Genomic DNA, 26,266 nt, shown 5'->3' with positions numbered 1-26,266 from the left:
TTCATTCATCAATGGAAAGCTGAGTAGACTTAGTCTGCTGGAAAATAATTTTTCTAAAAATCAACTTTCAATAACATTTAGTTAATAAAGTTTACAAAGTTTATTTGAATATAGTGATGCCACAAAATAGTTCATTGCTTATTTTTAGCTGTTTTCAGCAGTACTATGTGACTAAATAAGAAACCATTTTTGGGGGGGTAAGGGATATTTGGATTGTGTTTGCACTGCTCCTGCACTGTGAAAGTAGGCTTTCCTCTCACTCTGCATTACATCCTGATTAAAAGAAGCATCCACTTTCTTGTAGTGAAGACAGTCAGATATAATCATAAATATGTAATAATGTAAGATAATTACATTGTTCCACCAAACCAGCAAGCTGGACTGGAAGAAGCTGTTAAAAATGGCTGATTATTAGATGACTTTAAACTTAATACATCAAAATAGCTTTATTTAAAAAGTGAAGGTTAATCCTCCCAGACGCATTGTTTTTCACACCTGCCCAAAAATCTTTCTTCAGATCTAGGATTGGAGTCTGGGGATCTTAAAAATGAAGGACCAAATTCTCTGCTAATGTGAATTGGTGCAAAGTTATTGACCTCAAAAATTTGCTTGTAGCTTTTCCCTCAGTAGTGTCACATTACATGAAAACCTGATTGCTAGTGATGTACTGAAAGCTGTGGTATCTGAAAATAACTTTAAGAGGCTTAAGAATAAATGTAGAAAGTGCACTTTGCTTTCTTCTTTGGAGACCTAGTTTCAAATCCTGTCGTTAAAGTGAGGTGGAGTTGAGCTGGGTTATCTTGTTCTAGTATCATAAAACCACCACCAAAGCATGTGGCACAATAGGTAGTCTCTGCTTCAGAGACTCAGGACTGAAACTGAAATAGTGTGGTATTGCAAGCCTCAACTGAAGTATATTGTTAAAGCTATTCAGAGAGGCTTGCTCAGTATTAGGGCTGGTCAAAAATTTTCCATCAAAATTGCTTGTGATGGAAAATTGGGTTTTTGTCAAAAAAAAAAAAAATTCTCAAGAAGTGTCTGCTTTCTGTGGAAAATTCCATTTTTCTTCAGAAAAACCAAAACCCCGCAAGCACCCAAAGACTGTGCTATTTCTACTAATGATGGAATAGTTCGATGTGGACATCCCACTACAGTATTTAATGGGATTTGAAGTTCTGATGCCTCATGTCCCTATTCTCCTCTGTGGGCCTGGGTTCCTAGCTGGACTACATCTCCAATGATGCACCCCTCACCAAGAGGGGGACTGTGGTGCATCATGAGAGACGTATTCTGACCAGGGAATCTGCCCTATAGAGGAGAATGGGAACATAAGGTATCCAAACTACAACTCCCATGAGGTACTACAGCAGCATTTTTAAATTGGAATCTTTGATTTTTAGCTGAAAACTTTGGGTATTTGCATTTCTGCCAAAATCAAAATTTTATGTTGAAAATATAGATAACTAAACTTTTGTCTTAATTTTGTCAAAATTTTCTGCAGGGTAAAATATCCAATCTTTCAACGAGTTCTACTTCGTACCGCCTTATCTGACTCTCAGTTGGAATATGCAGTGTAGTTGTATCCATTTTGGTCCCAGGATATTAAGAGAGACAAGGTAGGAGAGGTAATATCTTTTCTTGGACCAACTTCTGTTGGAAGAGAGACAAGCTTTTGAGTCACACAGAGCTCCTGTGGGTACGTTTTTCACAAAGTGATCACTGTCTGACCTATCAGTTCTCATCCTCAAAAGAAAGCTACACAATGCTTTCAAAGATAAACCTGGATGCTTTAATTCATAACTCTGCTAGATACTAAAAATCATGGACTGAATAAAGACTCTGGATTTATGGCTTATTACAACAATCTGTAATCCACTAACCCTCTTTTTTTGTCTCTTGAATGCAAGAGGTGTTAATGGGCCAGTCTACCTTGAATGGTTCCTTAGGATATGTGTTAACTGCTTATGCTAAACAATCTGTTCCACCTGGTGTTTAGCTATGACACTTCCTTTCCCAGGCTTGAAGAAGAGCTCTGTGTAGGTCATGTCTACACTGCACGCCTTAACGGCATGGCTGTGCCGCTGCAGCCGTGCTGTTATAAAGTGTGCAGTGTAGCTGCTCTTTGTTGCCAGGAGAGAGCATCTCCCATTGCCGAAGCGCTGTCCACCTGGTGCTATTCGTCATTAAAACTTTTGTCATTCAGGGGGGTGGTTTTTTCATACTTCTGAGCGACAAAAGTTTTAACAATGAAAGTGCCAGGGTAGAAAGTGCCAAGCTCGAAAGCTTGTCTCTCTTGCTTACAGAAGTTGGTCCAAAAACGATAGTACCTATTCCACCTTGTCTCTCAATTTGAGTGACAATTAGCCCTTTTGTTTTCATGATAACTAAGCTAGCTACAGTGGTGTGAAACCTTTTAGCATGGAAACCTAAAAATCAGCAGTGCTCAGACTATTTCCTGTTCCATAGCTGATTAGGGTTGCTGTCAGACATTTGTCCTTTTCTCAGGACACCAATATGGACGTTTGTGTGGAGGGGTTTAATAACAAGCTTAGTTGATGTCCATCGCCTGAAAATCTGGGAGTGAGCCAGTGATGGGCTCAGTCAACCAACTGAGGCCCACCAAAAAGGCACCTGAAGGGGTTGCTGGTGGGGCAAAGTGATGATGAGGGACATGGGGCCGTGTTTGGGGAGGGGGTGTATTAGAGAATCTATATAGAGGGAAAGAGTGATACAACTATGGTTTCTTTAGGAAACTGTTTTATTTTGCTGGGATTTTCTTGAGGTTTCTTTGGCATTCTGGGGTTTGTACAAACATAAAACTTTTCAAACAAACCACAGGGGACACAATCTTAGCAAACAGAACCTAGTGGCTTTGATTTGCTGAAACTGGTTGAATCCAATTAGCAAGTTTTGTACAGCTCTAAAATAAAGGCAGTTCTTAATGTAACTCCTTAATTCCATGCACTGAAACTGGCAGTCAAAAATATCTGGAGGATAATACAAAAGATGATTGATTGCTAAATCCATGTTATAATGTCATTACAGAGAGCCAGTTTAAGAAAAACAAATCCAGAATCAATACTATGTACTGCTCTTTGCATCTCCCACTATGACACTGTCTTTGGTAGACATAACTGTACCTTTCTCACCAACCGATTAAAGCACTTCTTTGTAATCACACTGGTAAACCAACATTGATCATATTCTGAGTTACCTAAAAAATAGAGTGCAGAATCCATGCCTGTGGTGATAGAAAAGTGACAGTCCTTAAAACACCAGTACAATCTGCATTATTTAAAAGGAGGACTGAAAGTAGATTTTTCTCCCCTCTGTGTTGTAGAGGTTTTGGTTTTTTTAAATGAGTTAAGAACTATACTGAAAAGCTAAAAGGCTAAGAAATTTAGCCTTAGAAATTGATTGAGCTGTGGGGTCAGACACCAGATAGAAGCATAAACTCTCAGACCCCAATACCAGTGTCGTGGGGGCACTTTTAATGGGGAATGATTTATTGGCCTGAGCAAAATCATCTTAGCTGTCATGGTCATGACAAAAGCTCAGTTTCAGACCTCTAATGGAACCTTGATTTTGTGTGTTGGGGGACCACAGAGTTCAAAAGCAAAACAAAGAATAAAATACAAGTGAGGCGATAGTATTATTTGTTGTATAGCTCTTGGGATCACAGCTGCAGTAAAATTTTAAAAGTACAAAATTTCTCTCTTCACTTTTACCCTCTCCAACATTAGCAAATTAATAGCATAAAAGCAGCATTATTTTACTCTAGTGTTTTGGCTCATCGTGGATCCTACAACTGCCCATGCAAATTACTTATTACAAAACATGACTAATGTAAACGTGGTGGGGTGTGTAATGGCTCTATGTGGGTTAGCAGGATCCACACTAAAATTCCCAGAGCACACTCCCCAACCACAAAGCTCTTTCATGGAGTGCCTGCAGCCAGAATGTGTCCCTTGTGGGTCTGCATTATGATACTCCTGTTTCTGGTTTTGTGGTCATTCTAGTTCAGGCTTATTAATTATGTCTGTTCTGTAAAAGAGTATCATGGACACAAAGTTTTTAAATAAGTAATGTTATTAATCACATGGTTTTTCTGTCGGAAATAAGGTTTTGTCCTGTTTTGTTGGCCTACACCTTGAGTGACTCTGTTAGTTTGCCTCTTACTTACCAATTTCCCACTTAGCAATAATTCATTTGGGAAAGATTCTATCGTACGTCCTCCTACTGGGTTTTGGAGGCTTCTGCTACTATTATTTATTTTTTGTATTGTGGTGACACCTAGGAGACCCAGTTATGGCCAGGGCCTCATTATGTGAGGCTATTCCTAGCTTACAGCTGTATATTTTCAGTGATGTAAGAATGTTTTTGCTTTAGTAATATTTTATATCATTTTCATGGCAGTCCACTGATGTCTGTGAGCAGATCCTGAGAGTGGTGAGTAGATCCAATCGATTGGAAGAATTGGTATTAGAGAATGCCGGGCTTAGAACGTAAGTAATTTTTTAAAAAAAATTACGTTAGTTATGATTTACCCATAGGACTGTAGAAAGTAGACTCTGTGATAGAATTGGTAAAATAGCTAATACAAAAATTACAACCCTGTTCCAAAGAGCTCATGGTCATATTTTTCAGAGGTTGTAAGTGTTCACAAACTCCATTGGAGTCTCTGGGGGCTACATGTGTTAGCACCTATGAAAATGAAAATTGAAAATTGTCTACCTTCTACTTATTTGTTTCTTTACAAACAAGGAAGCTGGCTGAACAGTTGGTAGCTGTGCAGAACAGACAGTTTTAGAAGTGATTTGAACCTCAAATACCTCATGATTTCCTCTCAAAACTTAGTTGCCAACGTTGATATGAAAAACTTGATCTTTTAGAAAACGCTATGTTCAGTTTCTTACTATAATAAGGAATACTATTGGACAACAGATTGCGGTATGGATGTTTATGTTGGTGGGACACACAGCCTGTTAAGATAAAATGAATATATCCTAATATTCAAACTACAAAATGTACTTCTCTGTATTTTTACTTGTGGTACTTGAAAAGCAAACAAAAAATAGACCTCTTGCAATAGTCATTAAAAAATGAAAACTTTTAGAAATAATGCAATTTCACGCTTAAATACTCCAGCACTATTTCAGTACCTTAACCACCTCCATTTCTTGTGAGAGAGACAGCAGATTCTTACAATCTCTAGGAATTAGCCCAAAAGTTCAATTTGTAAACTAGGATTTGCTGTGGCTCTTTGGAGCACACACTTCTGTATTAGAATTGGAATAGCATGTAGTTGCTCAAACCCATTGTGCTAGGAGTTGGACAGTCAGATAGTAAGAGACAGTCCTTGCTTCAATGAATTATTAATCTAAATAGACAAGCCAGACAAAGGGTGGGAAAAAGGAAGTATTATCCTTGTTTTGCAAATGGGAAATTTAAGCACTAGGGATTAAGTGACTTTCCACAGGTCACTCGAAGTCTGTGGTAGAGGTTGGAATTAAACACATCTCCTGATCCCCAGTCCAGTCCCTTAATGTCCATCATTCAAAGTGTAACAAGTAACTGACTGTGTCATTAATTTCTTCATATTTTGTGTCATTTTACACAGAAATAACATTTTGATACTATTATAAGGTTATTGACTGTCATTGCACGTTGCCTTCATTAACTTGTCATATATAGGTCTGGTTTTGACTTTAATAGAGCTTGACTGACAATCATCCCTAAGACTTTTGATTTTGTAGCACCATATACATTCAGAGTACTTGGCATGTTGACCTTGTCTTTCTCTGCTGTAATCAGCATTAGCTATCTGTCCCTGTAAAGGTGTATTTGTCAGTTCTGCAGGTTATAATGTCTCTTTGCTGGGAAGAAAGGTATTCATCCCATTGATACTGGCTATCCTCACTTGGCATAGGCTACAGACAAAGCATTTTTAGGGAGTTATGACCACTTTCATAGTCAAAGTTGAGAAATGCTACTAAGGGTAAATTTCAAAAGTGCCTAAGTCCCATTACCTTTTAATGGGACACAAGTCACTCTATGTGCTTTTGAAAATTTTATCCCAAATCTGTAATACAGGGAAGTATTTTCCAGACTACTGTACCCCTTTCAGAAGACTAATTTGTCTTGAGTACCCCAAGTTTCATGTAATTTAAAAACTACTTGCTTTCATCAGACATAAAAATACAAGTATCACAGCACACTATTCCTGAAAAATTGTTTACTTTTTCATTTTTACCATATAATTATAAAATAAATCAAATGGAAAATAATATTGTACTTACATTTCAGTATAGAACCATATAAACAAGTCATTGTATGAAATTTTAGTTTGTACTGACTTCGCTAATGCTTTATATGTAGCCTGTTGTAAAACAAGGCAAATATCTAGATGAGTTGAGATACCCCGTGGAAGATCTCTGTGCACAGGGGTACACATACCCCTGGTTGAGAACCACTGCTGTAGTATCCTAACATAAAGAGGATAGATCGCTCTTTGTCCCTATGTAAAGCAGAAAGTGGCATTTTGATAACTATTTAGATGGGTAATTGGGACAGAACTTATCTAGTAAGGCTATTGGCTTTTAGTTGAAAAGGAAAAATGATGAGTAGAGACACTGCAGTAGAAGCTTAGTGAGTTGGCTGAAATAAGGTACAATAACTATGTAGCCCACATTGGAAGAATGGGGTGCATATAATAACCAGAGGACTGGATTCTTTGGTTTGGCAAGGCTTGTCACCTTAAAGTGGCAGCCACGGGAGCATAACCCTTGTGTATGGGGACCTGTCTGCTGGCAGAAATCTGGCAGAGTTGGCTGGATGGTTTCCTGGTCAGTGCCACCCTTCCATCACTAAAGGGAAGGAGGGGTATGTTAGGAAATTTCGGTCCATGGGTATGGCACTATGAGGAAGGGACATAAATTAGGGTGGAGTGTTGAATCAAGCCCTAAGACAGACAAAAATGTGGTGATAACAGTGGCTAAGGGGTAAGAGAAGAATGAAGGAGGAAATTAGTTGTAAAAAGTTGTTAAAGCTCAAAACGGTATAGGCCCTGCCAATACACAGCACCTTCTCCTTAATGAGTGTCTGTTTGTTGACCTTCTGGATATGCTGCAAAGCCTATTTGTTTGAGCAGGTACTGATGGGGAACTGATGCACATGAGGGCAGGATTTCTGGGAAAGCATGCTGGTGATTAAACTGTACTGATCACATGATGATCAAATGATGTGGTCGGAGGGAGAAATGGGGCTGCTTTGGACAGTTTGTTTTATAACTCCTATTTTGCTATGTTTGTTTTTTATAATATATATAATCTCAAAGGCATTCAGAGCTAGGATGGGCATCCTTTAGTGTAATATTGGATAATGTATAAATAAAAGATTGCTGTTGAAAGGCAGCAAATTGTATAAATAGATGTGACTAAGGGAAATATTGTACATGTTTGCAACTGGTAAATTTGGCCATTTCCATTCATTCCAGTAATTGGGTCATTTTAAGCCTCTGAATATGGTGTTAATGTAGGAGATAATATAATAGTCTTCTTTTGTTTTATTTTCTTGCAGAGATTTTGCACAGAAACTGGCCAATGCCCTAACCCATAATCCTAACTCAGGACTTCATACAATTAACCTTGCTAGCAACCCTCTTGAGGACAGAGGTACTATAACATTTACATTTTTCCTTTTATACAGTCAGAGTAATAGGATTAGTGCTACTTCATTCCCCTTTGCCTGAATAATAGAGCATTGTACTTGGTGTAATTGCATCGTAAATATCTGTTGCTCATAGGTCAGTGAGAATTGCTTTTCTTCTTTTAGTTTGTAAATGTCAATTAGTTTGAGATTTACCAATAGGTGTTGAATGGTTTTAGTGTAACCATGGATTTAATTAAAGTTGGGCTTGTTTGGCTTCACAGAGATCACTTTTAAGATAACTGATGGGGGGTGAAGCACTGTGCCTGGGGTGGAGAGAGAAGAAAGGGTTTCAAATACTTTATTCTAAAAAGTAATAGAATTGGTTTAAGGCCCATCTGAGAGTGAGACACAACTTTGTTCCTTGCGTTATATATTCCAGATATTTTCTAGCAGCTAGAACTACCTCTTTAATTCATCTGTGCATATATAAATATTTCTAAGTGCATTGAAGCTGTCAATTTTTTGAGCTCCCTTCTAGTGTTCAATATTGCAAAAAATTTAGCCCCATCAGTGCAGCCCTTACACTGAGCATCTACATAAGTCTGTCCCTTTTCAGCAAAACAAGAGACAAGCACATGCTTAAAGATTCAGCTTTGCTGAATCTAGGCCCTAATTTCCAAGAAATTTCAGTTTAGACTCAAGTCACTCCCATCTCTTCTTTCTCCTCTTTCCACCCACCACCCTAAAAACTGAAAATTGTATTTTTAAATTAAAATAAAATGTTCAGTCTAAGCTTGATCCTGGAAGTACCCTGCCTATGGAATTCCTGTTTACTTCACGTAGGCATTTCATGCAACGGGCATTCTCATGATCACATCCTTAATACATCACTTGTAGGGCTGCTTGAAAAACAGGAATTCTGTTCTGTGAAACCTTTTGTTTCATATTGTTTTTTGAGGAAACAATTCAAAACAAAAAAATTTCATTTATCACTGGAAGACGGATGTGGGGGGGTTAGTCTCCCCATCTCCCTTTCTCTGTACAGTGGGAAAGGTGTGTGTCGGAGATCCCCCCACAAATTTGAAAATGTTTTAGTTGGATTCTACTGTTTCAAAATGAATCAAAATTATTTTTTATTTCAAATTGTTTAGTTGAGAAATCAGAATTTCAAACAATGGGAATATTTTTCATGAACATTTCCATATAATTTGAAAAGCCTTTTTTGAACAATTTTGACCAGCCAAAGCTCTTTGTAGTAACCACATTAACTTCTTTACAATAAATAGTCATGAGGAAGAAAAAGGCTGTCACATTTTGTACAAGTTGTTGATTTTGTTTTTTAATAATTGAATTTAGGTTGGTTAAAAGGAAAGCTCACTGTGTTCCTTTTTTATTTAAAAAAAAAAGCATAAGCAGACTTGATATAATGGAAGATCTTTTGTCTATAAGTCAGGCTGGGTATTTCACATGCTACAAAAAGAACAGTTCAAAACATACAGAAGTAATGACGTACAAGAGAAAATGTAGGCAAAATAGTTAATTATGGATGTACAAACTTGGATTTTGACCAGTTTCTTCTTAGTTAAATCTTTTCGGCTGAACGTTCAGTTAAAAGTTTAGTCTTCTTAAAAATGCGGAAATTAAATAAGTTACTTGGCTATTTTAAATTGCAGAGACATTAAATATAATTTCCGTATGCAAATGTTGCATTTCATTCAATTCAAAATAAGACCTGTTCAGGAGTTCTGATCTCTTTTGTGTGCAAATTGTACTTGAGATTGTGTGCGCGAATGGAAGAAACAATATGACTTTGTCATAAGAAAGATGTATGCAAAATCATAGTTAATTACAGATAGGGAATATGGAAAACATCTCTGTTTTTAACTTGTCACATCAACACGAACTGGAGTTTACCAGGTTATTATGTAACAATCAGAGTATTCAGTAGTAGTAGTAGTAGTTTTCCGTTGTGTGAATGATAAGGGAGGGAATGAGTAATTTTCCACGGTTAAAATAGATTGATATTTTTTTAACCTTATTGAGCGCAAGTAAATATATTGTATGATTACTCGAATAGAAGATCAGAACAGGTGTTTGTGTGAAGATAATGCCAAAATAATATTTTATTTGCTTGAGATTTAACAATTAGTGTCTGTTTAAAAAAAACCGTGCTGAGTGTAATGGCTTTGTACTATGAACAATGCGTTAAATCATGGTTGGATTCCCTTCATTACACTGTCAGATTTTGAGAGGTACCTGTGGAGTGTATTGGCAGTCTAGAAATGAAATCCTGACCCTTCTGGCTTGAATGGGGCCAGGATTTCACCCTTGGTTTCTTTTAAACACCTTAATGTTCAAAATCATCTCTGTACTTTTGTCTTTTTATCAAGCTCTCCTTGTATTCCGGGTTGCAGCTTGGTTGTTCTCTCCTGCTTTGTTACTGGAACTGACACCGGTTTTGTTGTATGTTGCCTGAAGGTGCAGTCTGATTTAAAAAATTCAGTCTCCTGCTGCTCGAAGACTTGAATGGCTCCACTGAGTTTGTTTTTCTCTACTATTACCTTTCCTAGGTCCTAGCTCACTGGCTCCCAGGGCCTCATGCTGATGAGGCTATAAGACAGGGGTGGGCAAACTTTTTGGTCTGAGGGCCACATTGGGGAATAGAAATTGTATGGTGGACCATGAATGCTCACAGAATTTGGGTTGGGTTGCCAGAGGGGGTGTGGGCTCTGGAGTGGGGCTGGTGATGAGGAGTTTGGGGTATAGGAGGGTGCTCTGGGCTGGGACTGAGGGGTTTGGAGAGTGGGAGGGGGATCAGGGCTGGGGCAGGGAGTTGGGGCATGGGGAGAGGCTGAGGAGTGCCGGCTCTGAGTGGCGCTTACCTTAAGCGGCTCCTGGAAGCAGTGGTATGCCCCTTCTCCAGCTCCTATGCAGAGGTATGGCCAGGTGGCTCTGCATGCTGCCCCATCTGCAGGCACTGCTCCTGCAGCTCCCATTGGAGCACTGGAGGGGGCCATTGGAGTGCGTAGGAGCCAGAGCGGGGCCATGCTGTGGCTTCCGGGAGCCACGTGGTGCAACCACCGACCCATCGCCCTGGCTGGAGGACAGGGGCCAAGCCCTGTGCTGCGGCTCCCGACCCAGCACCCCAGCCAGGAAAGGGAAAGCCCCAGACCCCACTCCCCAGCGGGAGCTCGTGGGCCATAGTTTTCCCACCCCTGCTATAAGATCTCAGCAACTAATGTGGGTGGTGCTGACTGGATTAGAAATTTCGTTGGCTGTAGTGTGAGAGAAGGGGAAAGGATATTTGCTACACTCCAATAAATAGCCCAGGTGCAACAGAACACTATTTACTCTCCTCATACTGCCTTCCCTCCTCCTTTCTGCCCTTTTATTATCAAAATCATATTTGGCTTTTAAGCCTCCTGCAGAGAACCAGCTACAACCAAGAAGTGGAGAGGACCTGCCAGAGAACATAAAATCCTGAGGCTGTAGCTTAAAAGCTTTTAATACTTGAGTCTCTTACTTCAGTGGAGCTGAAGAGATTTGTAAAGTGTAGTTGGGAAAGAAAATGTATCAAGGATCCCAACCCAGTAGTCACTAGAATTAAATATGACCCAGGATTAGCAGGTCCAAAATTATACCTGCATCATCTTTAATGTTTTTTGCAAAATTTGTGAGATTCTTTGCATGGGTTTTTATGTCAAGAGAAATATTTTGTTTCTGCCTTCAGTTGGGGTTGATTTTTATTCCTGATCTTAGTGTGCTGTATTGAGTCTATTGTCACAAGGGTTTTTAAGCAATGTACAGACACCTTATCCATACAAAAATAACCACCTCTTTTTTCAAACAAAAACGGAAGGAAATGTAAAATAAATTTCACTAGTTAATAAAATGTTTAAAACATTGTCAATCGGTGCTTCATTGAAATTTCTCCAGAAGCAAATGTTTGTTAAATAATCCCAGGTATTTTTCACCTTGTTTTCTCTAACAATAAATTCCTACAGAGGTGAAGTGCAGTTACTTGCATATTCTCATAAAATAACCTGAATTTGTTCTTGCAATAAGTTGGTGAATACATCCAGTTACTATTGTATTTTTACAGTAGCCAAAGTAATGCATCCTCATGGCAACAACTTAACCATATACACAAAATATGGCCTGGAGTTTTGGACAGTCTGTGAAAGCTCCATGTATCGGCAGTATACATGCCAACCGCACTTTTAGAAACAACAAAAAAACCTTGAAACAAAAATTCCACAAATGTCTGAAGTATAACCACTTATATACTTAAGGTAGATAGATAAAACCATATGATAAATATAGAAAAAATATTTCTATGTCCATTGAAGTAAACTTCAATATTAGCTTTTTTTTATTATCCATTTTGGGTTTTGGCACAGAGGCAAGTGTATTCTTTTTAAAGAGATATATGTTCCCCCCAGGAAAGCTTAGCTGGATTATAACCTGTGATCTGGTACAGAGAAGTATATGTCACACCTCATTGCATTGCTGCAGTTTACTTGTTGATAGATTTCTTCTGGTAATGAATATTTTATAAATTGGTTCAATCGTTACTGAGCAGGTGTCTCCTTAAATATTCCATCACCCATTTAAAAATAGAAAATACATTTATGGAATGCAGAACCTCAGAGTGAGAAATTGGGCTTTTGTGTTTCTTCTTTCAGCAAAATGGTGCTGAGTAATATAGTTGGTGCCAGAGCCCTAATTCTTTTTTTATTCAGGAAATGGTCTATTATGTGATTTTGAGACTGTATAACAGCCAGTATATATTTATCAGTCTAATTAAATGAGATAAGTGACCATTATGACTAGAATGGAGGCTTCAGATTCCTAAAGCAAGTTCTCTGCTATGTTACCTGCATCAGAATTATTTTATACAAAACACACACTGCTCTGCAGTACTAGTTCAGCTGTACAAAATACTTCAGTCCTTTTTCAGCAACGCCTTTGCCTGTTTATCTACTGAAGAAAGGGTTTGACTCAGTTAGGAAGAGAGGTCAAGGTTAGCTAACCTATATTAACGAAACTCTGTTGAACCTTGACCTTTTTTTCAATAGACCCAAAGAGATCCTTATTACTGGGGAAGCTGCACATTCACTACTGTTGTATTTAACTTCATTATCATTTTCCTGTGGCGGAACCATAAAGCTCTCAAACTATCCATGTGCTGACGTCATGGCACACACATTACCTTCTCTTTGACCCTTGGTCCTCAAAAACTTAAGCACGCACTGGGTAGCTTTAAGCATGTTAAAGTAAAAAGGACTTGAGGTGGTTGTCATCTACATCTTTGGGCCAACCCTAGAAGAAATTGAATTGTGTTTGTGAGGTGTTGAACACCCTACACTCCTTTTACTTTCACTGTGTGGTCTATTTTTATACCAGTGGTTCAGAATCCTGAAAGCCACTTGCCATCAAAAAAACTACAAACTTTTACGCTCTTTTTTTCCCCCCTTCAAACAGGTGTGTCCTCTCTAAGTATCCAGTTTGCCAAACTCCCGAAGGGACTGAAACATTTAAATTTATCTAAAACCTCATTGTCACCTAAAGGTATGTTTTGTACTTAACCCTGCACTTTTTCTCTATTTGGTGAATGAGTAAAATGAAACATTTTTGGTAGTGATGGATCCTGTTGTTATATAATTGTAAAATAATTTCTTGTGTACTGGATTATTTCTCTCTGTCTAATTTGCCTACTTATATGGCTGACATTTTGAGAGTATCTGAACCTTATTTCTTACCCGTAGTAGGCTCTTCAATTATGGGCCTGATCCAAATCCCACTGAAGTTAGATGGAAGCTTTCCACTGACTAATGTAACACCGACAGACCCCAGTATTCGGCAGGCAGGATCAAACTGGGGCCTCTGGAACTAAATGCATGAGCTAAAAGCCATATGGCTCTTAGCTAAGGCTGTAGAGCAATCTCATTAATCTCTAAGTGGTCCCGGTGCCACTAGATGGGACAGAACACCACACCCAGGAGGTGTGTGGGTTACATACTTCCCATAACTGAGGAAGCGTGTCCTGAGCTTCGGAGACTTTCCAGTTGAAATCCTGAATGAGGCCCCACTTGTAACACCAACAGATACTGGTCATGGGCGGGATTGAACCTGGGGCCTCTGCCTCATGCTAAATGCATGAGCCTATACCGCATGAGCTAGAAGCCATATGCCTCTTAACTAAGGCTGTAGAGCAAACTCATTAATCTCTAAGTGGTCTTGGTGCCACTAGATGAGACAGAACACCACATCCAGGAGGTGTGTGGGTTACACTTATATAGGATTCGGATCAGATCCTATATTATTGAAGAACTGTCTGTGTTTAGCTTTTTGTTGGAATAAATATATCTTGCATTTATGGCTTAAGAAGAGGTCTGAAGCATACAGGGTTTTTTTATAATAGCTTATACTTTGTGTTAGCTTTACAAATGGCATTTTGAAAAGTTTATCGAAATATCCTTTTTGTAAGTCACATTTGTAAAGTAAAATGGTTTGTGGGTGACTGTTTAAAGATTGCTTTGTGGTGATTGGGTCATTTAGTTTCTTAATTCACAAACTTCTCACTTAAAATAATTGAAGAATGTATAACCACATGAAATATTGTGCATCACTTGTTTTTTCCATCCTGGGTAGTGAAACAAAAGAGATTTTAGATCTTCCTTTAATTGTCATTTCACTTGTAACAGTAAACCAAGCTGTGTTACCATTTTAGATGTTGCTTTTTGATGTGGGAGCCCCCAGTGCTTCTAACTTTCACAGGCTGATCTTTTTTTAAGAAAAGCTCTATCCAACATATTTCTTCAGCATACCATTTTAGTAGATGGCTCATGAAACTACTGGGGGTGGAGGCAACTCTGCACCTTTGAAAATGGACCCGCTACTAGCGAGTTGCCTTTAAATTGATTTGACATTTGTTGTTGTGCAGTGTGTTTTGTATTATGATTCTTACTAGCCCAGTCATGAGGCATGGTTGCTGGAATTTTGGTTCTTTAAAACCTTATAAAACTTTAGTTCTGATCATCGTGTTAGTAGTCTGTTCTTGGTGACAATCATTTAATCAAGGAATTTTGACCACCCTGATATTTATTCTTGGGATAGGAGAAAACTCCAAATATTTACTCAAGTCTTTAGACCAAATCCAGCCCTGGCAAAAGTGCACACAGCTTCCAGTATGTTCAGTCACCTCCTGTACTCTTCCTCACTTGAAGCTCCATCATTTGGTCCAATGGCATCTACAGTGCCATTTGGGATATTCTATCTGTTTCCCCCATCTCAAGAACAGTTGTCAGATTAGTCAAGACCGTTCAACCAAATGTTAATCAGCAAGAACAGAGTATTGAAGCAATGAACAAAATCAAAGGGATTTTTGTGGTTTATTTTTACAAAGGTCTTAAAACAAAAGCAGAGTCCATCTAACATGCCTAATGATGACCTAGTAACAATCCTAATGCAGACTGCACTGCAATGATGCTCAAATCTACAGAGACTAAGACCTTACCACTGGATATTGTGCTAGAGTAACCCTTCAATATTCCTATTGAAAACATGCCGTTCTGACTAAAACAGCTCGCCTAATGATATGACTTATCTTGCTGTTCATGAGAGTTTGTCTATATGTGCGGTCCCCTCAAAACAGTGAATTTCCTGCCTCCCATACCTCCACCTCTTCACTACTTTTGTGCTGTCTTTACAGCTCCTTTTATCAGTCTGCTCTCCCTTGACTTAGACAGCATTGCATTAATTTAACCTTGTTTTGCATTTGAAGGTTATCTTTGAAACCATAAAGGTTAGAACTATTTTTGTAATAAAAGCCTATTTTTGAAGTGAGTGATGGGACTCACTTGAGAAAGTTTCCTATTCAACACTAGGCAATTGGACAAGTGGATTTTTCCAGTCTTTTGCTTTAGGGAGATAATAAGCAGCACTTACAATGCTTTTCACTTCTTCCCAAAGCTCAGTATAACCCCTTCTTATTGTTTTACCTTACTACTTAACAAATACATTTGATTTGAGATTTCTTTATGAGATTGACAAGTGAACTGCAGGTAGCAACTTCCCAGATGATCTTTCTTTAAATATGGTGTTTCATAGTTCCTAACAGTTGTTAGGTCTAAGTGTGATGAAACAACATTATAGGCTTCATTCAGACTGAAGTAGGATCTCTGTTAATAGCACAGTATACAATAAGGGAAGTGCTAATAGAGGTTTAGCAATTTGGAGCTTTGACTCAAATAGAAAATTCCATGTGCTTGGTTCAATTAAATCTCAGCTTTTTGAACCTGATCCAGAGCTCATTGAAGTCAATGAAAAGGCTCCCATTGATATCATTGGGCTTTAGATCAGATCCAGTGACTTTGTCGTTAATGAAAGACTGATTCATTTAAAAACAAACAAAAACCCTAAAGGAGAAGTGATTCTACTTTTTAGCCTAGTGCCCCCCAACATTAACTAGCTCAAACATTGCTTCATTGTCCTAGTTCTCAGAATCATTTGCTGCTGTTGAATCCTATATTACTGTTGCTATTCGGATGGGATATAGCATGGTGTTTGTGTGCGTGTACATGCGCACTGCACTGCTCCTTTCTACTTCCGTATAGTAACAACTGCTGTTAACACTCATTAAAATGGGCATGTGGCTAGAACCCATTGTGCCCAAGTAGATCTGTTAAAGATTAAAAAAAACTTGCGTTTTGTATATACAGTGTTCCAGTCCTGCAGTTTGCAGGTGGAATGTGTTTAGTAACAAAGACTTACCGTAAAAAAAAAAATTAAAAAAAAAAAAATTGCAGAGTGAAGAGTGAATATTTGAAAGCTTGGCAGATATATTATCATGTACTGACTCTTTTCAGAGAGAGGCCCATTTCCAAAAATAATCCCTGAAGCCAACAAGCATGCTACTGTACTAATATTGATCTCATCTTAATATTTTGGTGTTTGGAAAACTAGAGCACCAAATCTAAACATCTGTGGCTCCTGATTTTGCCAGCTTCTGCCTCATATGTTCCTTGGCAAACCTATGTCCTTTCTAGCATTACGAATTTCAACGTATTTTTAACCTGAAAGATGGGCACTTCTATCCATTGCCAATCCGTGTTTATGAAATGGTTGTCTAGTCTGAAAAGCTGCCGACTGTTGCTCAGCAATTCAAAGCACTTGTCTTCTCTGTTGCTTTGACCAAGCACTTAATAAAATCCATCCTTCTATTATAGGAGGCAATGATGCTTGTGTGTCTAATGGATTTTCTCAGGTACTTACTGATTGAGAGGCAGCCTACAGCCATCCGGAATGATTCAAGAGTTCAGTGATAAACTACCATGCCTAATATGCAAGTTACATTTGCTGGAGGTGTCCACTTCATCTCTGTTTTAAATAACTTAGGAACCCTTTGAAGGGAGTGCTGATTTGTTGGTTCTTGACACACAATTTTTCAGTTTAATACCAAAAGTATTTATTTGTTCTGAACAGGATTTAATACTGTACATCAGTGTGTTCAAATATATATTTCCTGATATGTTAGTTCGTCAAATATTTTTCTGAAATTACCGGTGAATACATAATTTAAATGTTTGAACTTCTATGTCTTGTCAACTGCCTTTGATAGTGAACTATAGTTGTTAATGTATTTGCCTTCTGCAGATGTTTTTGTTTAAATATTCTTGTTTACAATAAGATGTCTTCACATTACTTAAAATATAGTTTGTGTGTAATGTTAAAAAAAAAAAAACACTAGAATTGAGCTAAATACATGGTACAGTAAATGTATCAGAAGGTTGTTCCTAAGGATCTGGTAATACAGGTTAAGGGCCTGGTCCTGCTAGATGTAGGGAACCCCTAATGAAGTCAATGGGAGCTGAGGGAGCGTGGCACCTTTCAAGACTGGGCCCTGTAGGAGAAAAATAAATCCTAACAATTCTGATAGCAGGAGACCATTGATATTTGACAGTGTGTTCACTGAAACTGTGTCCTGACAGGATTTATGATAATTCTTTATTTAGCCCAACTAAGTTAAATATTGACATTTTGTTGCAGGGGTGAATAGCCTTTCCCAGTCACTGAGTGCCAACCAGCTGATTGCTAACACTCTCACCTACCTTGACCTTTCAGGGAATGTTCTCCGGGGTGATGATCTCTCCGTATGTGTTCCTTATTCTTCTGATTCCTGAAAAAAAGTATATATTTAATGTAGTGTGAGTGGGGAGGGAGGATTATTTTGGGGGGGGGAATTGTGTTAATTTAACTCAAGTTCTAGTGGTGATTAAAATGACACAGTGATAACATTGCCTTCCAGTTGTGACGCTGCCTGGTATGGGACAGAGCTAAGAGAGCCAGTCTCGGGTCAGACTGACAGAAAACAGGGCATGTAATCCAAACTGGTGGTATATTCAATCCTAAGATTTCGTCAAGCCAGTAACAAATGTGTGCTTCCAAAATACTATACTAGTTATTTTGAAGCCATTGACAGTCCCCTGCAGGACCTCTAGCCCCTCATGTACCACCCAGACAAACCAGACTTCTGTCATAAATGATTATTAAAACCAAAACTCACATATATTAGGTTCTTCTAGTTCCAAAGAACCAGACCCCAGGTCAAAATATACTTCAGATCTTACCCCAAAAACATGCTGGTAGCCAATCCTTTAGTAACTAAAAACTAAAGGTTTATTAATATAAAAGAAGAGCGTTATTAAGAGGTTAAAATGAAATCATATACATTACAGTTCATTTCAGAGTTTGTAGATCAGTATAATAGCAATGATGTTAAATCTGCCATCTTGCAGTAAGTTTCTCTGGTTCATCCCATATATTGGGGTCCTTAGCCCATTGTTCAAAGCTTTTCTTTGCTAGAAATCGTAATCCAGAGATGTGGAGCAAGAAAGAGGCAAAGGAATGATGATACCCCGGTCCATGTGCATGGAAAGTTACTGTCTTAAACATGGAGTCAGGGATCACATGTTCTACATGTCCTGCTGAGTCATTGGGCCTCCACTGTCTATGTGCTCTTGCTCTCTGAGGTGTCCTTGGGAGGGGCTCACTGGAAGAGTTGATTCTCCTTCATGGCCCATCAATCATGGCTGGCTAGTCTGGATGTAAATCTGTCTGGTGGGTGTTTGAGATACAAACACAGCAAGGATTCATAACTTCATACACAATGATAATACACACATATAAACAGGATAACATTGTTCAACCAATCAAAATTTTTCCAGTGATACCTTACAAGGCATACTTTCCATAACATCTATCACAACTGTGCAACAGTGGTGATACATCAGTGTTAATACTTCAGTGTACACATGGTCATCTTTCCTTCTATACAGTGTCACACTAGTATAAAGGCAAATTAAGTTTTAAACTTCCCATGCAGCTAAACTAATTCACTTCACTTTGCTCCTATGCAAATTCTCACATTCTGCTGATCAGTCAGAAAACTGTCAATTGTGGCAAACTCTGGTGGTCATATGACATAAAAAATTGTCCACTGAATACCACATTAAAGTAACCAAATTCAATAAATTGGTCTGGTCTTTTGTGTTACTGCCAGTGAGATCCAGCATTGTTTCATTTTCGGTGTGTTGAAGGACACTAGGCTCAAAATAACATTTTATTCAGACTTTCTTCTTCACATCCATCCCAGTCTCACTTATTCACACGTCCTCGGTATCCAGGCTGGGATACCTAAGAAATGAAGTTTAAGGAATTCAAAATAAGCATTACAAGAGTCCATTTTCACTTGACACACACTTGGAGTATACAAAATAAAATGCCTTCTGGCTTTATGTGAATTCCACCCCAGATTTTCCTTGGTATCTGTTAGACATTCATATACACATTTACAAAACACATCATCCTTTGCTTAAGAGAGCAGAACTCTCGGGTGAAGAACTAGAAGAATGTTGACAAATGAGAGCCTTTAGAGAAGCAGCAAAAATAAAATAAGGGAATAGATTGGTTTACTTAAAACCACATATTTACAGAATTTATAATAAAATTAGTGTGCGTAGCTCAATCAAACAGTGGTTGAGGGGAAAGTGATAGCTGGCTGCAAATATTTTAAAGGGTGCAAACACCAGAAGGGAGAGACATTTTTAAGTGCCACAAGGGGATGTATCTAGTATAGGGGTAGGAAACCTATGGCACGCGTGCCAAAGGCGGCACATGTGCTGATTTTCAGTGGCACTCTCACTGCCCAGGTCCTGGCCACCGGTCCGGGGGGCTCTACTTTTTAATTTAATTTTAAATGAAGCATCTTAAACATTTGAAAACCTTATTTTCTTTACATACAACAGTAGTTTCGTTATATATTATACACGTATAGAGAGAGACCTTCTAAAAAGGTTAAAATGTATTACTGGCACGTGAAACCTTCAATTAGAGTGAATAAATGAAGACTCGGCCCACCACTTCTGAAAGGTTGCTGACCCATGATCTAGTATATTAATGAAATGAATTTTAGCAATGTAAAACTTAAAAGTATTTTCATGGTATTGCACCTAACAGTCAGATCTGTTAAATTGTGGAATAATTTTCCAACAGAAGTGATGGAAACTCCATTGTTTGCAATATAAAATTAAACTGAGGGTTTGTCTACGCTGGCAATTTACAGGGCTGTAACTTTCTCACCCCTCTGAGCGCCACAAATTTCAGCGCTGTAACGCCCTGGGAGCTATGCCCCTCGTGGAGGTGGGTTTTTTAGAGCACTGGGAGCGCTCTGCTGTGACTACACAAGCCATGTTAAAACGCTGCCACGGCCGCGCTTTAGCATTGCCAGTGTAGACTAGCCCTGAGCAAAGCACTGGAAAATTTACTGTAGGGAATATTCATGCATTGGTACTAGAGGGGCTAGGTGACCTAGTGTTGTAGGGATTTGATTTTTCAAAAGTCCTGAGCACTCTTAACTCATCTTGACTTCATTTGGAGTTGCGGGGGCTCAGCACTTCTGAAAATGAGGGCCAACTTTTCTTAACTCTAATTTGTTTGGTTCCTAGACATTAAAAAAAAAATTGTCAGATGTAGCTGGTGCCTTTACCTAGGCTAGTGCATAGGTAATATATCCTTAATATTATAATACACATCATTCATTAAAATATTATGTTATCAGACCCATTTTACAATATCTCTGAATTGATCTAAGGCACTGGTAATATGTGTTTTAATAAAGTCTTGTCAGAAAGAATTATAAGGTTCAGACACAACTTAGCTGCCGGCCTAATGCAGTAGAAAGGGTTGACTTAAACTTTCAAAACTGATTAGCCTTTTTGGAGTATGGGTGCAATCTGGATGGCATTCTAATCTATTCTGAACTAAAATTAATTAGCACTTTCTGCAAAATGTGTAGCAAATTGCCGGCTACTCAAGATAAATCAAGCTATGAAAGTCAAGAATGCTATGTGGTAAATGTGATCCAGGCAGCATTCTTTTCCTGTCATTTTAACAAATGTTTTACTTTTGAGGGCTAGAAGATAACATCCATTCAGAGAAAATAGCTTCAGTCAAAACTGTTGGAGTCCAATTTAAAATAAATGTCTGAATTTTATTTGAAGAGATAAAATAAAAATAATTCTGTGTAATATGTACAAAACATAATAATCATTTTTTTTTCTCATTTGAAGAGCTTGTATAATTTTTTGGCCCAGCCAAATGCCATTGTTCATCTGGATTTATCCAACACAGAGTGCGCACTAGACATGGTAATCTTATTTCTTTTGATGGTTCAAAAAAACACCATTAGTATACCAACAGGTTTATTGCATATAAACCTACTTTCTTTATTTCTCAGGTGTGTGGAGCTCTCCTCCGCGGATGCCTTCAGCACCTAGCTGTGCTCAGCCTGTCCAGGACAGTTTTTTCTCACAGGTATGGGTTTAAATATAGTTATTTCCAACTCCTGGAAATATTTTATTATTCTTTTTTGCACTTCTGCAGCAGTTTTCTTATGTGGACCTCAAGCAGCTTTAGACTTTCAATTAAGCGCTGTGTGACAGAGATATTATTTATCCCCAAAGTATATTCACCTGTGCAACAACTGTTTCTCTGCATATAAAAGCCAAGGCCGGTGTTAGGGGATAGCAAGCAGGGCAGTTTCCTGGGGCCCTGCAAAGCTAAGTTGCTCAGGCTTCAGCCCCAGGTGCAGGGCTTGGAGCCTTGGGCTTCAGCACCATGCAGTGGTGCTTCAGCTTTCTGCCCTGGGTCCCAGCAAGTCTAATGCTGGCCCTGCTTGGCAAAACCCCTAAAAACTGCTCGCGGCCCCTGAACCCTGGTTGAGAACCACTGGAATAAGCTGTCCTACATAATATGCTCGCTCTGATCCTGACTCAGCAAAGCACCTATACACATACTTAACTGAGGTAGGTAGTGCAATTTGAAATGTGACTATTCCCTTACTTATGGTTAAGCATATGCTTAAGTGCTTTGCCGGACTGGGCCCTCAGTCAGGCCATAGACTCAACAAAGTGGAGCCCTGCCTTGTTCTATTTGTTCCTTCCCATACCCTTTGGAGCCCTGACTGTTTCCTTTCCATTCCCTCACGTGGAGCTATTTGCTAGACATCAGTAGAACAAGCTATCCTGCATAATATGCTTGCTCTGATCCCGACTCTTTCCATACTCACATGCACATTGAAAATTAAATCCACTTAGGTTACACTTGCACATACACATGGTTCCAGTGAAATGTTGGCAGACTGTAAGTTTAACATGAAACAAAAACCCAGGGCACTCGCTCAAGGTAAAATTTAATAGCTAAAGCATATTGCTTTCACCCCCCCCCCCACCCCAGAAATGGCAGAAGTTTTCCCTCAAACTATCAACAGAACAAAACCAAAAACCACTCCTGAAAGCTGAGCCCAAATATGCAAAATTTTAGCCTAAAGATAAAACTTTGTCACCTGTAATTGTCTGAAAATGACCCTTTGAATTGATATTCTTGTGTAATTCTAAGTGTAGGTGTCTACCTGCATTACTATTGTTACCATTTAGATTGTGGTAAAGCCCATCCTGTTCTAGGCTCTTTCCAAACACTGAGGAAGACAGAGTTCCTGTTCCCAAAAAGCATTAGTACTGTACCAGGGGAATTGACTTATCTGCTTGTAGGCACAATATTCCAGAACTGCACTGAAAATCAGTGTTAGCTAAAAAATTAAACATTAATTTTCAGTGCTTTCTTATCTGCTTTTTTTTTTTCTTTTCTTTCTCTCTTCCTCCCTCCCCCCAATTGCAGAATAGTCCTTTCTTTTAGGGTAGAGCTGGGCATAAAAGATAATGTCATTTCACAGAGGATTTCAGTATTTCTAAATCTGGTTTTGTTCCAATGCAAAACGAAAACCAAAAAGTTCAAAAGTCTCTGTGAAAGGGAATGGAGGCAGGGACCCTGGAAGTGCTGGGGTCCCTGTTTTCAAGACAGTTCATCTTTTAGGCTGCCTCAGCATGGGGGACCTTGGGAGCCCAGACTGCTGAGCAGCTGAGGCTCCTAGAGTATCCAGGTGCTCTCAGTTCCTCATTAGCCCACCAGGCAGGCTGCCAGAAAACTAGGCGGAATTCCAGTGGAACCCTGTTGAAATTGAACAGTCTCTACAAAATGTTTGCTTTGATGTGTTGACCAATTTGGATGAAAAAACTGTTTCCTCTATCTTTCGGACCATCTCAGTTTTGGGGGCCTGATCTCATATTCACTGAAATCAACTGAAAAACTTCTGTTGACTTTAATGGACATAATGTGAGGCCCTAATCAAGCTGAAAACATAGTTTAGTAAGGAAGAGAACACTGATTTGAAGAAGAGGATTTGCGTTTGTGGTGGTCAGTACTCAGTTCTGCCCCTGACTGGCTCTGTGATCTGAGAGAGTCAATTACTCTCTCCAGGTCTCAGTCTTCCTTCTGTAAAAAGAAGACAGGCCTCCTTTACAGACTTGTTAAAGTTACTCTTATGAAACCTTTTGAGAGCTGGTTATGAAGCATTGCTTTTATTTTTATTCTAGGGGATTCAGACTCTGCCATGGTACTGTTTTGCTATTTATGTTAAAAAGAGTGGCAGATATTCTATCCTTTAGATTTTCAGTCTGCAGTGGTGCCCACTGAATATTGAAATTGGACCATAAAAACAATAGGAATAAATACCAGAATGGCCTAAGTACATTTGCTCCTCTTGAAACCCAAGTTTCACATTATATAGCTAGTATTTTTATTTATTGTTATTGGAAGTCAGTAGTGACTATTCTCCCCCTCCCCCTTTCCTTTTTTTATTGAGCGTAGTCCTTTAGAGGATATTGACTGACAGCACTGGAGGCAGAATCCTCTCTCTGGAGAGCAGTTATATCACAGGAAATAGCAGCGTAAGCTGCCCTGTCTTTCTAGATCAATATGCCTCAACACTAACCTGGAGGCATCACTTCTGCACACCTATTGCTTGGTACTACATTCAAACGTTAAACAATAACTGTCTCTAGGGGTGAAAAGTTATTTCCTTCTCATAACAATTTTGACCCTTTGCTTCTCTCCTGGTGTTGTGAATGCCTGTCGACTAGTAACTGGGCTGAAGTCACCTGGTTATTTTATGTAGGTCACCAAGGAACCATTAGTTAGTAATACCTTCTGAACAAGAAATGAGACATTGATGAATGCTGTTGAGTCTCCATTTTGATGCCTTTTTGTTTTTGAACTAATTGAAAGCTACCTAGATCCGATTGTTAAAGATTAAGTACATTAAATACTAATAAAAGAGTGCTGCTGACCCTGACATCATGAATTTGCAGTCTGTTGGATGTTCAAATGTTGCTTTTTCTCCTCCCCCTCCCCCGCCCCCCCCCAATTTACAGGAAAGGAAAGGACGTTCCCCCATCGTTCAAACAGTTTTTCAGCAGTTCGCTTGCTTTGATGCAAATCAGCTTTTCGGGGACTAAACTCTCTCCTGAGCCTCTAAAGTAAGTGCTGCATTGATTTTTCCTGTGACTTAAAGACACAGTTTGCATGGTTATTTATATACATGTCTAATCCTGAAAATGGAGAGGAAAGCAGATCATATCTGCACATTATTCAGAGCCCCATTTACACTTTGTCACTGAGAAAGTGAGTTTCATAATGGTCACCCATGCTGAACTAGCAGAGTTGGAATGTAACAGCCTGGCTTGCTGCTTAAGGGCTGGGGCTAGCCATCCCTGATCACAGAATGAGCCACACCTGGGAAAGATCAGGGTGATTGCCATATGAAGAACAGCAGGAAGCTGCAATGAAGGGTGCTCAGGAGTCAGCCAAGCCTGTTACACCTGGCACAGGCTGCTGCAGGGACCCCCTCCTCTCAAAGAGAGAAGCAGGAGGCCTGGGAGAAAAGTAGATGCAGAAACTGGAGGAAGCCATTTGTCTGCTGGCTGAACAGCACAGTGGACTCAGGCCATTCTTCTGCAGGAGCAGCAGTAGGGGCAGCAACAGCAGAAGGTACAGTTGGCCTTGCAGCAGGAAGAATAGATGGTTGGGTTTGGGGCCCAGAGGTGTTGCAGAGACCACCGCCACCTGCGAAAGATAAATGTCTTTGTGTGTTTCTGGTGTGGAAGACCATGGCTCAACAGATTTGAATACTGGTAGTGCTGTGGGAGGCATAAGAAAAAAACAAGCATGAGAGGTCAGGGACCCAGAGTAAGGGTCCATCCCAGTGTTTTAGATGTGGCATGGAAGAGTACATTAAGAAGGTCTGCCCCTTGCATAATGGGAAGGAAAAAGCCCTGCAGACCAAGAAAGAGTGAGGGAGAGTTGACAGGTGGAACAGTCTGTGTGTTCCCAGAAGTGTGTCAGTCCTGTCTACCTATAGTGAGAGAAGCAAGTTGGAACGGTGAACTGTATTTGAGCACAGGGGGAAAGAAAGCCAGAGTTGACTGCCAGGAATGTGACCAAACTTGGAGGATGCCCAAGAACGGCAGGGTTGTGCTAGTGTTTGGGAGAAGGGGGTGAACGCAGAGGCTGCGGTGAAAGTGGACATTGCAGTCATGGCAGCCCCTCTTAGAGCTTCCAAGAAGGCAATACAGCACTGGGGGGAGAGGCTTCTCTGATGGAGAAGGATCAGAAGGAACTTGGTGCCTTGAAGGAGAAATGACAGGCCCTGCAAGAAAGGGAGCAGTTAGCAGAGGAGCATCAGATGACTCTAGAGGAGAGAGATTGCCCACTCATTATGTTGAGCCAGTTGGACGGGGAGCTAGAGAATCTGAGATGTCAGACCCCACAATCATGTTGTCGACAACAGTGGAATTGTATGGTGTGGGGAAAGTAGAACTTTCAGGTAGAACTTGACCCGGGGTGGGCAAGGTTCTAAGTGGTGGGAGGCAGGTAACAGGGTGGCTCTTCCTTTAAGGGCTGGAGGGCTGGCCAACCCTAACTACAGAATGAACCACACCTGGGAGATACAAAAATGATTGCCCTATAAAGAGCAGCAGGAGGCCACAATAAAGAGTGGGTGCTCAGGCATCAGCCAACCCTGTTATGAAGCCTAGGCTCTCCCCTAGGTTTCTACTTGCCTAGCTAATATTGCTACACACTGCTCTGTCTACACTAGACTTCTAGAATGTGTTAGTTAGCTAACATATTTTCTAAATCCCAGTGTAAACAGAGACTGTAA

The 26,266-nt window shown here is 39.5% G+C and overlaps 1 protein-coding gene across 5 annotated transcripts in view; it reads left to right on the top strand.

Moving 5' to 3' along the window:
* The window catches only part of CARMIL1 (capping protein regulator and myosin 1 linker 1), a 256,423-nt gene that overhangs the window by 129,717 nt on the left and 100,440 nt on the right, over positions 1 to 26,266 (top strand). For all 5 annotated transcript variants that reach the window (XM_084621879.1, XM_084621876.1, XM_084621880.1 and 2 more), the window contains exons 10-16: positions 4,417 to 4,505; positions 7,579 to 7,673; positions 13,135 to 13,221; positions 17,701 to 17,804; positions 21,282 to 21,359; positions 21,449 to 21,525; positions 24,480 to 24,584. In XM_084621879.1, the coding sequence (XP_084478005.1) occupies positions 4,417 to 4,505; positions 7,579 to 7,673; positions 13,135 to 13,221; positions 17,701 to 17,804; positions 21,282 to 21,359; positions 21,449 to 21,525; positions 24,480 to 24,584 (635 nt within the window). The remainder of the gene's footprint in view (positions 1 to 4,416; positions 4,506 to 7,578; positions 7,674 to 13,134; positions 13,222 to 17,700; positions 17,805 to 21,281; positions 21,360 to 21,448; positions 21,526 to 24,479; positions 24,585 to 26,266) is intronic.

The sequence above is a fragment of the Lepidochelys olivacea genome (genome assembly GCF_965140295.1).
Source record: "Lepidochelys olivacea isolate rLepOli2 genome assembly, chromosome: 2".
Taxonomy (NCBI): domain Eukaryota; kingdom Metazoa; phylum Chordata; order Testudines; family Cheloniidae; genus Lepidochelys; species Lepidochelys olivacea.
The sequence above is the reverse complement of the archived record's forward strand: the minus strand, read 5'-3'. Positions and strand labels throughout refer to the sequence as shown.